Raw genomic sequence first — 11,189 nt, forward strand, 5'->3', positions numbered from 1 at the left:
TATCATCTCTGACACACAACTACAGAAGTATTTCCCCAACACGCTTCTCTCAACAGAGCTTGCTGGTCCTCGATGCACAAACACACACACACACACACACACACGCACACACACAGAGCGCTGGAGTCAGTGATGTACTGCCCAGTTACTGCTTGTTATCAAGGCAGCTACTAAGTGAGGAAGGTCTGTGTTTCCACATGACATCATGAGTGTGAATCTCACGTCACTCCTGAAGTGTTTCTGTAACTGCCTTCAAAGCGCTTCCTGTTAGCGATGATTTCGATCACCTCAGGAACATAGCTGGCAAACATACCCTGGAAGGAAAACAGCAGATTATATTTGGGAGATTGTCAAGAACTCTCCAGAACAATTCTTCTGTCTGTCAGTGTGTGTGTGTGTGTGTGTGTGTTTGTACCAATGCAGTGGAGATGAAGACGATGATGAAGAAGCGTCCGAAGGTTGTACTGATTTGTACATCACCGTAGCCAACTGTTGATATGGTTACCACCAGGAAGTACACACATTCAAAGTAGGTAAGAAAGTGTGGGGGACTCCAGAAGTCCCCAGAATTCTCCAGCTGAACAGTCATATCCCCACACACACACACACACACACACACACAATGTGTTGCATAAGTAAGATTCATGAGACCAGCGTAAGACAATTAAAGATGATCCGTATTGGTTCATATTATGGTGTATGTATTTGTGTGACAGAGAGATCGGCTGAGCGACCACAGGCCTCACCAGGTGGACCATACCAGCCGAAGTGAGTAGAGACCCGACCAGGACAGCGACCAGACGGGAGAGTTTCACCGAGGTGCTGAGAGGAGGGGGGGTGGGGGGGGCAGATAAGAGGTAACAACTGTTCATTCACCCTAGCTGAGGGGTTTCGCTCTAATCATTAAAGCCCGTGTTGGGGGTGCAGTGTTGTGTCTCACTTGCTTTCGAGAATGTTCAGGATCTGGAGAACTATGGGAAGCTCCAGAAGGTAAAGAGCTCTAAGGAACCTTAAACCTTCACACACACACACACACACACACACACACACACACACACACACACAAATGTGCACACATGCACAAGCCTGAAAAAAGTACACAAACCTTACGCTTTTCATTTGTCACAGTAACCTGTTCATTGAAATTCCCTCAAGTAACCAAGGAAACACTGTATTTCATCCCTATTCAGACTACAGAGCTGGAGCCAGAACTGTGATCATTAAGCATCGTGGACCAGAAGGCCTGGTCCATGATGTGTGACCACCTCCATGAAGACATAGTACAAAGCAGAACAGACCCACCTGATGGTACCCTCTGCTCTACATAGATTTATATGTACCATTTACACATTTCAAGGGGATTAGGAACTAGTGCCTGTCTACTGATGCACCCACCCGCCCACTAACCGAGCCACACTCGGCCTGTGAGCAGACCAAAGAGGGAGGGAGGGATGGTGAAGACATCGATCAGCGACCGCAGGTCCAGCCACGCGCACACCTCATCCTCGGCTGCTAGGAACTATTTAGAGACACATCAGCAAAAAAAACGGTCAACCCTCGATCAGGGAGGCACACAACTGTTGCTGTTCTCAAAGTCGTAATGTGTCCTCTCACCCTGACGCCAAAGATGAGAAGGTAGAAGACATGGAAGCCCACATCCACCAGGAACTCGTGACTGTAGCCCTGCATGCAGTGCTCGACAGGCCTGGTAGAGGGCGACAGAGAGTCAGTGACGGCAGCACTTCTAAAGCTCTGTAAAGCCGACCGCTCGTTGTACAGTACTTGTTTGGACTGCTCTCACAGAGCACGCTCAACCCAAGGTTCAGCTTCAGAACAGCCAGGTTTACATACTTCACATACTCATTAATTAAACAAGCGGGGGAGTTTAACAGTGTAAGAAGAAATCACACTATGGGAATGTTAAATGTACTACAGTTGTGAGATGTCAGTGAAAGGCCAAGTCTGATGATCACGCCCTTAACTTTGCCCTAATGGCCACACACTGCTGCAGTACCAACACGCTTTCTGCTTCCCTGCATAATGTACAGATGAGTCAGAACCAAAAGTTTGATATTTACACTACCAGTCAAACATTTGGACACCTACAGTCTATATTTTTGACATTAAAAAAAATAAATTATATATATATATGAGAGAGAGAGAGAGGTGAACACCTGAGCGCATCACCAGAGCAAGAAAACAGACACAGAGAGAAACTCACTGTCTGGTCATGGCGAAGTACGTCACCACGGAGCACACGTTAGCGCCAAACGTGAGCAGCATCTGACAGGAAGGGGAAACAGACTGAAAATACAACACTTGTGCTGAAGGACAAACTCAGAGCGGCATCCTGCTGACAGAGGTGGTCTGTCGCTCACACCAGCCAGTGTCGAACCAAGACACGCCACACATGTAGTCAGTGGTTCAGTACTAAGGCAATCAGGCATGTAGAGATGCAGTTTTTACTTTTAAATGGTCGTACTGGGGTGAAATGTTGCCATGTTTGATATGTTTACAGACCAGAATCTTTCCAGGCAGGTGCTGTGCAGAAATAATGGAGATAGCCCACATTCTCAAAGATCTCCGGAGGCTGAACACAGGATCTGTGTTACCCTAAGAACACACGTTGGTGGAGGACGCATGAATTTTCTTATCCAACACATCCTGCCTCAAACCTACTGAATGTACTGACTTGTTTATAGTTACCACCACCCTTTCCCAGACACACATCCACCTATAGCACAAAGCCCAAACCGTTTGGTTGAGTGATTTCTGTGCTAGTCCCGACCACTTCGGTTCTAATCAACTAGCGCTTCATTAGGAGAGCAGTAGTATCCGATCACAGTTAGAAAACACTGATGTCTTAGAGGCCTGACCCTCGCTCATACACAAGGTGCGCCATAATCCTCCCCTACCTACCTGTGGCTGTGTAGGTGTGTCTGGGGAGGAGTGTCTGAGGACACACACGCGGCTCAGGGCTCGACGCCCACACTTCCACCCGAGCAGAATTAAAAACCCTCCCACAAATAGGAAGAGAGAGGTGCAGAAGAAGAGGGATCCAAGCGGCTGGCCGCGGTACTGGCAGAAGGCCTCGGACAGACGGAGGGAGGCAGGGCCGCCTGCCGCCGTCACCAGCATGGCTAGGGCTTCCTACTGCATCTACAGAAATAACAACGGTTTTGGGACTACACCAGAGACGGTCCAGTTTTAGAATGGGCCGTACAATCAAATTATAATGTCCTGGAATATTGCTGTGACATCATCAAAATATAATGTTCTGGGATATTTCCGTGACATCATCAAATTATAATGTTCTGGAATACTGCTGTGACATCATCAAATTATAATGTTCTGGAATACTGCTGAGACACGCCGGGAAGGGTGCAGAACACTTCACATGCATGATGCATCACATCCAATAAGTCCCGAAGGTCCTTAGTTTATATTAGAAAGTTTACCAAGCAGAGCCAAATCTCAGCTGTACATGTGCTTGTTTACACATGTAAGAAGTGGCACATCAAACTTTTTCCCCACTTATATTTGCTTTAATTGGAGTAAAAATAAAAAATTAAAATTATTTTAAAAAGGTTCATGACCAAAGGATGGGAGTGTATGTACACAGTTTTTACACACACACACACACACACACTAAAGGGTTGAGACAGCCAAAAGAAATGAAAATCAATTTAGGAATTACAGCATTCCATACTTGTTTTTTTTTTTTGCATTTTTTGTTTATTACTTCAGGCATTTCCAGTTTTATTAGCAATTATATTTATCAGTTTTGGGTTCCGATACAAATATCTGTAGGATTGGGAAATAAAGTAAACAGACACAGCTCATCATCTCAGAATACTGGAACAGTATTTAATGGTTATCTCAGTTACGGTTATCAAGTTATTTACAGATTGAGTCAAAAAAACAAAAGGAGCCCAAGGTCTAAAAAAAATGGAATGAGGCAGGAAGAAAAACTCAAATCAAAATGAACACATTTCTTCAGCTTTTTACAAAACACAAACTGAAAATATGGAAAACAGAGCATTTCTTAGTCCAAAATTACTCGAGTGGCAAGTCAAAAAAAAAATTCAATATTACTATTATTCTTTAAAGAAAAAGTACAAAGAAACTGAACAAGAGTTGCTTTGGGGTTGAAAGGGTGGGTAGGGGGGCAGATTGGAGTAGTGTGTGGGGTAAGTGGAAGCAGACCCAGGGGACAGTGAAGGACGCGCGCGCACACACACACACACACACACACACACACACACACACACACACACACACACTGCTCTGGCCACTTCCAGCTCCCTCTCTATGGCCTCATGGCGCTCGTGGCTGTAGTAGAACGGGAGGAGCTTCTCCGTTAACGTCCTTCTTCATGCAGTGCCAACGCCACCAGGTGTTCCCTCCGAGCCGCAGGTGACTAGCTCTCCAGAGGTCCAGACAGGCCTCGTCTTTGGCTTGTAAAAATCACCACAGTGACAAGCTTGCTCATGTAAAACAGAAGTTTAGTTTTTGAAGGAAAAACATGCATGGGGACAAAATAAAAATTTGAAACTGGCCATTTAAATGAATCTACGTCTGCCAGACGTGAAGGACAAAGGGCAAAGGTCAGACTGCCCACACAACTCACGAGATGGTACACGAACCCCGATTTACACGCTTCAACAAAGTCATTCACAAAGCGCATTTTAAACAGAATTACAAAAATATCTTTACACACAACTTATAGTACTCTGTGTTGTCATAGCCTAATTTAATCCCAGAAAACATGATTTTACTAACAATACAAAAAGAGAGAACGTTTGAACACCAGAATTTAACACAAGTACTATACATCGCATAATGAAAGATTACACTCAGATATCTTTAATAAAAAAATCATTTGCAGGGGGGAAATGTGTTTAGAAATTTTGTTAAAAGCTGGAGAAAAAAAAAATTAAAACCAATGCGACTTGACATGCAGTTCTGGTAATTTCAAGTACGTATGAAGGCCACTGAGAACGCCTCCTCCGTTCTGGGAGGAGTGTACCGAACTACCAGGACGAAAACACAACACTCCTGACGCTCCTGCATGTGAAGGGGGTCCAGGTCGATTCTGAAAACCCTTACTGACGTGAACAAACAGCATCACACCATTCTGTGCTGCAGTACTCCCCCCCCCCCCCCCCCCCCCCAAACCAACAACAAACAAATCAAAAAACAAGTACAGAAATGATGGTTTCAATGATAGAGTGGAACAACCAAACCAACGTCATATAAAAAGAAAACATTGCTTTTTACAAGAAAACAGTCTGTTTGGGGGCAAGACTACTGAAACAGTCTTGGTGGGGGGGGGATGAGACTACCTCAAGTTCCAAAATTAATTTCACTGCCAAAATAAAAAAAAACAAAGTAACAAAAAAAAAAAAAAAGAAGAAAAAAAAAAAAAGGTGCAAGGTTCTATTTTCTATCTGCGTTTAAAAAGACTGACAACTTGGCCTTAAAAAGCTGTCCAGAGAACAGGAAGAGAGGGATGTGGAGGGAAAAATAAAAATTATCGGTGGTGAGGGCAGGTTATTGATCCGAATATACTGTACACTGGGTTGAATGCAGTCCTTTCACACCCCCTCCTCTCAGGCATAATGGTACATCCCGCTGGACATTTGCCTTAGTGGAGCACGTGTGATGGATCCATTGAGGAGGTGGCGAAGGGGTGCCCATGCCTGTACTTACTTATAGCCCTGCTGGTTCCAAGCCTGGCCATACACTCCGTAAGTGGGCATCTGCCAGCCGTTGGGCATGTACTGGCCCATATGTTGCCCGTTCCCGTAAGACTGACCCCACTGGCCATAGTGCTGAGCAGCATAGCCTGGGTTACTCTGGAGCAGGAGAAAGGAGGAAGACTGTGAACCGATTGACCATCACTGAAGAGTTCAGTGGTCATACAAAGCAAGGCACACACAGACACACTAGGCAGAAATTTTGAGAACCATGCACACACTGAGCTCATGCGCTACATACACGAGCTGCGGCTGCTGGGGTGGGCAGGTCCAGTACCTGGGGCATGGGCATCTGCTGCATGGCCCTCACGTCAGCGGTCTCTTTGCCCCAGTAGCACTTCACCATGTGGCCCTCGATACACGTGCCGTTCACCGACACGATGGCGTGAGCCGCGGCCTCGTGAGAGTCAAACCTGCCGGCGGAGGACGGTCTCAGACCAGCACGGACGCACCCGACAACCCCCTCGGCATCACCACGCTTCTGAGACACTGATTGGTCAAACCCGTAGACAAGCATGGCTCTCGGTAATGGCGTGAGCACATCTGCAGTAGCGATGGCTTTAGCGCTTATTTTTAAGACCAATCACAGGCTACAGCGAGTCTCCGATCTCCCTGATGTGACCTGTGCCTTCACTTCAACCAATGCAGGTGACTTTTGGTCAGAACATCCGAGATCAATATTTAACCACATCACAAACACACCAGTGTGGTTTGATGTAGGGATAAGTGTATCGTAATCACAGTATGTGGCAATAAACAGAGACAGACCAGCAGTTAAGCCACATCTGCTAGGTAGTGGGATCAGGCCAGCACAGCTGTCTTACAGGGGTCTTTAAACAGTTTAAACATACCTCACGAAGGAATATCCTTTATCCGGGAAAACTCTGATCTCCATGATCTGGCCGAAGGGAGAGAACGTCTGTCTCATCAGCTGATCTGAAGCACAGGAAACAGTGAGTCAGACAGGCAAACCTCCACACTAGTATGCTGGAAGAGACACAGCCAGGCCTTTGAAACTCCAGTTCCCATCATGCACTGCAGATCAAAAAAATTTACTTGATGGTATGTGAAACAAAAGGCACACACCCAACAGTGCAATGCAGCGTTAATGAAGTTAGCGCTACCTTAAAATATCACTGGCAGAAATGAAATCCTCCCCAGACAGCACCCACACCTAAAACTAGACTCCAGACCGATGGTGCGTGTTGCTCTTAGACTCCAGCACACTGGAGGAGAGTATGTACCACGGGGCGGATGGCGCTCACCTGAGAGTCCAGAGGTGACTCCACCGCAGTACACGGTACAGTTACTCAGGCTGGACTGACTGAGCACCTCCTCGTAGGACAGGTGCTTGGAGCCGCCTACACACACACACACACACACACACACACACACACACACACACACACACACACACACACACACACACACACACACGTCAGCACCCTCAACGCTTCCGCACACACAGGACCCAGACCCGCTCGCATCTGCAGGGGAACGACCCTGAAGAGGACTCACTCTCGTAGTTGGACTTTGGGGCGGGAGGCTTCCTGGTGGCCCAGTTGGTTCGGATCTGCCTGCCTCCCAGCCATTGGCCGTTCATCTGCTGAATGGCGTTCTCTGCATCCTATCAGACAGGGAAGAGGAGGCAGATGTGGTCATGTCAATGAAATCAGATCATTTCAATCAGATTATTTTTTTTTTTTTACAAAGAACGAGTGATTGGTCGTATTATTCCATTTATTCATATCCCCCTGTACATTTCTGTAAAGCAATTTGTACATACTTGTACAAAACTTTGTACAAGAAATTGCTACAATAGTGGAGTTTGTTATGCACTACAGCAGGAGTGTCACTTTCAGCTTGTGGGATGCGTCAGCACTAATCCAACTCACTCTCAACTCAAATCTCAGCTCAAATATGAGGGAATCCTGAAGCACAATAATGAAGCTGCTCCTCACCCATTTGTTGATGAAGGAGATGAAGCCGTATCCTTTGGACTTCCCAGTGGCCAGGTCCTTCACCACACGAGCATCACTACATCACAACACACAGTATCAGCAACAAACGCAAGGAAGCCACCCAACATCAAAACTCTGCATAACGTAGAAACCCACCATGATCTCATCAATGATCGTTTCTACACGTTTCAGGCGGCGCACGGCCAATTACTACAATTAGCTACTGAGATTGAACAGCTCACTCACGATATTTTCCCAAAGGGAGCAAAAGCTGCTTTGACATCATCTGTGGAGATTTCTGGACTCAGATCGCCAACAAAGACGTGGAAGTGATCTGATATGGGAATAAGAACATACGCACTTAAACTCCTGCAGAAGCGTCTTTTTACATGCAAATATAACATGGTGAGGGGACACTGCGTGAGAACGCAAGAAAGCACTCACTACTAGTGTCCTTCTTCTGACTGCTTGGCATGGAGGCCCAGTTGACCTTCATGTCCTGTGAGGAGCACAAGAAACAAAATAAAACCACAAAGAGTGAAGATTCACACACAAAAGAAAAAGAGCCTCCAACTTACTTAGTGTGACAATAACGGGAGTCTCCAAACGTAGAAACTGACGGGGAAAAAAACGAAACCCAGAACAAAAACCCAACAAAAGAGAAATGGAAAACAAAAAAACCCAAAATCAGGAAAAAAAAAAAAAAAAGATTCCGGGCGTTCACTCAAGGCATCAAAAATGAACCATCATAAAAATCAATGAATAAAAAAAAGTGTTAAATATTGCTACGGGGTAAAAAGGTCTAAATAGAGACTTACAACAGAGTGACATTATCAACTTGTATTACTCCTCAAATGGTCCTTCATTACCTGTTGAGGATAAAATATTTGCACTGAATATATTTCTGCCAAGGGGTTTGTGAAGAAGGCGGCCTGGTGTGGGTGCACAGACTGATGCAGAGCGATGACAGTGTGAGCACTGAACCCTGCAGCCGTGAGACGGCAGTAATGACGCGCGCCCCAACAGCTCCTCAAAAGACGCCTCGGCTCTAAAGGACACGAGTTCCTCTCAACGTTTATGTGGGGAAGCTCTCGACCGAATAGCTTTCAAATAAACGGCTTCGCCCTCACGGCGGTTAGTCTACCGGGAGGAACACGTGGCGGGAAGGCACACGAGCGATTGATGCGACGGATGCACCGGCTGACAGAGTCCTGCCCCAGAGCCCAGGACAACAGTGTAGCCCTGACGCCCCCCCCTCCCATGGCCCGGACGGACACAGGGTCTCTGCGGTGTCGTCCAGCACAGCCCGCTGCTACACCTTGGACCAGGCATGGGGTAGAGACTTGCCTTCAGTTGATTTTCTACAAATTTCTGAACTCCAAGTAGGCAGATCTGCATCATTAAAATGATAATAAAAGACTTTTTTAATAAGATAAAATATTCAGTATGGCAAGGCACAGGCTCCGCTCAAGCTGCTGTTCCATTACAAAACCACACTGGGTCTTGGCAAAGACGAGCTCCACCACAAACATTCTTAAGACGCCATGAAAAAGCGTCACTGCATCCTCTGAAAAACCTCCACCACTGCAAAGTCTTTACCGATAACAACCACAGCAAATTACAACTGGATCACAGAAAGCTATTGGAACGGGTCCAAACTCTCCCTTCGGGACGTATTCCAGTGACGGCGGATTTGATGCAACATTACCAAAATAGGGGCAAAAACAGCTGCTTGTGAGGCAATACATTATAAGCCGCTTGCTACAGACACAGTTCTGAAGGAATGATGGAGATGAGCGTCCCCTACTTGTGGCCGGAGTTTAAATGATGAGTGTTTGCAGCTAGCATGCACTGATGAGGTGAAATGCTGCAAAGACACACTTGGCATTTAATACAAAATTAGAGGCACATGACTTACCTGTGGAAGGAAAAGGGGTTTGTTAATGATAATTACATTTATTTAGCTGTGGGATAAAGAAGGTCTCACGTTCTCCTTCTCTCGGTCCGTCTTACCTTTCCTAATATTTTCCTCCCGTTCATGGCAGCGAGGGCGGCGGCGGCGTGCATGTGTTCGTAGAACTCCACGAAGCAGTACGGGTCGTTTCCTGCCGTCTGCAAAAGCAAGAGAAAGAGCCACGACGCGTGAAACGTCTCCCTCCATCTAAAGCGTGTTACCGTCCGAGGACGAGGCACTTCCACCGGACCCGGCGCTCCTACTCACGTCGATGATCATTTTACAGCTCTTGCAGGGGCCGATCTGGGTGAACACTTGCAGGATGAGGGCCTCCGTGACCTCCCTGGAGAGGTTGCCCACATACCTGGGCAGATTGAGAGAGATCGGCGAGAGACATGAGCTCCAAACCCATCCCGTGCCATGAAACACATCAAAAATAAAAGTTACAGCGCCGAACCCGTGAGCCACAGCACAAGACCGATCACAACCGCTCGGTTCCTGCCACGTTTTCACCCCAGCTAACCGCCTAGCCAGCCCAAGTTACTCCACTGACACACATGGGTCTCGAATTGCGACGTATTCCGCGAATCTGTAGGAAATCATAACCGGTTATGAGCAGAGAATTGGTATTTTAGCGTCGTGTTTTGTAGCCTATAATCGGGTGAGGTCTGATCACGATATAATGTTTCCGAGCGCCCGTTTAGCGAGCGGTTCCGCTCACACCGGATCTGTGCAGCTAGCACAATTACGCGACTGACAGAAGGAGAAAAAAAAACAACGAAATCCCCTAATCACGTCTCAGATTTACCCAAATAACTGGACGTGGCACGCGTCGGACCCGATATGTGGGAAATAAGGCGACCTTAACTGGCCGGAAGAGCCGATTTAACGCGATAGCGAGTGTTCCAGCTAGCTAGCGTCGCTAGATAAAGGAAACTGGCGCTCCGGCACCGTCGCGCGAGCTGGCTAGCAGAGCTAGCGCCGCTGCTAGCCACGCACGAGCGCGTCCGTTAGCCGTCGTTAGCTACTTAAACTCGATTTTTTCAGGCGAGTCGGTCTGCTCACGATAACGGTCGCCGCACTTAAACCCGTGTTTGCTTTTTTCCTCGTGCTGACAGCAAGTGTGTTTTATTATTTTTGTGTCTAGGGCTAGCTAATCTTAGCCAGCTGCCAACAAATTCACTAGCTTAGCCGGACAGCTAACTAGTTAGCAAGCTAGCTAGTTCACTTTTTTTGTGCTAACGAGCTAGCACAATATACTTACAGTGTCTTGGGTTGGTCGTCATCCATCTTCCTGCCGTCAAAAGGCTTCAGACCTTTGGTTTAAAAAAAAAAGTTATATTTTCGAGGCTACACGTTAATTAAATCCTCAGATCGCAACTTTTTCCGATAAAGAGAAATTACTAGAATAACTTCCTCTAACGTTACTCCAGAAACATCGTCTGACGTTGCAGTATTCTCGCTCTCTCGCTGCCTGACCGCTAGCGGAAATGAACGTCGCCCGCAGCGCCGCCT

General features: G+C 46.8%; 2 protein-coding genes across 3 annotated transcripts in view; both read right to left on the reverse strand.

Moving 5' to 3' along the window:
• The window catches only part of LOC143509838 (calcium-activated potassium channel subunit alpha-1-like), a 17,755-nt gene extending 14,560 nt beyond the window's left edge, over positions 1-3,195 (reverse strand). Inside the window, exons 1-9 of the mRNA XM_076998636.1 lie at positions 2,920-3,195; positions 2,521-2,613; positions 2,222-2,283; positions 1,615-1,705; positions 1,408-1,519; positions 941-1,016; positions 747-822; positions 416-577; positions 223-314 (exon numbers count right to left, since the gene is read on the reverse strand). Of these exons, the coding sequence (XP_076854751.1) occupies positions 223-314; positions 416-577; positions 747-822; positions 941-1,016; positions 1,408-1,519; positions 1,615-1,705; positions 2,222-2,283; positions 2,521-2,613; positions 2,920-3,138 (983 nt within the window). The 5' untranslated portion in view covers positions 3,139-3,195. The remainder of the gene's footprint in view (positions 1-222; positions 315-415; positions 578-746; positions 823-940; positions 1,017-1,407; positions 1,520-1,614; positions 1,706-2,221; positions 2,284-2,520; positions 2,614-2,919) is intronic.
• Positions 3,196-3,842: 647 nt separating this feature from the next.
• tia1l (cytotoxic granule-associated RNA binding protein 1, like) lies at positions 3,843-11,170 on the reverse strand. Of its 2 annotated transcripts, none has more exons than XM_076997965.1 (11): positions 10,939-11,170; positions 9,942-10,038; positions 9,734-9,832; positions 8,165-8,219; positions 7,967-8,054; positions 7,721-7,796; positions 7,278-7,386; positions 7,025-7,120; positions 6,611-6,695; positions 6,001-6,172; positions 3,843-5,858 (listed from the first exon to the last, which is right to left on the reverse strand). In XM_076997965.1, exons 1-11 carry the CDS (start codon positions 10,962-10,964, stop codon positions 5,709-5,711), a joined length of 1,053 nt encoding a protein of 350 aa, XP_076854080.1. In that variant the 5' UTR covers positions 10,965-11,170; the 3' UTR covers positions 3,843-5,708. The 2 variants fall into 2 exon arrangements, with proteins under 2 accessions (XP_076854080.1, XP_076854081.1); XM_076997966.1 differs by having other exon boundaries at positions 6,037-6,172; positions 10,939-11,169.
• Positions 11,171-11,189: the final 19 nt, after the last annotated feature.

Source organism: Brachyhypopomus gauderio, chromosome 3 (assembly GCF_052324685.1).
Source record: "Brachyhypopomus gauderio isolate BG-103 chromosome 3, BGAUD_0.2, whole genome shotgun sequence".
NCBI classification, from domain to species: Eukaryota; Metazoa; Chordata; class Actinopteri; order Gymnotiformes; family Hypopomidae; genus Brachyhypopomus; species Brachyhypopomus gauderio.

Coding starts and splice junctions, on each gene's coding strand:
- tia1l (XM_076997965.1), bottom strand. CDS start 10,964: ATGGATGACGACCAACCCAAGACACT. Junction 7,387..7,720: donor TCTCCTTCATCAACAAATGG/GTGAGGAGCAGC, acceptor CCTGTCTGATAG/GATGCAGAGAACGCCATTCA. Junction 5,859..6,000: donor CCCCAGCAGCCGCAGCTCGT/GTATGTAGCGCA, acceptor CTCCTGCTCCAG/AGTAACCCAGGCTATGCTGC.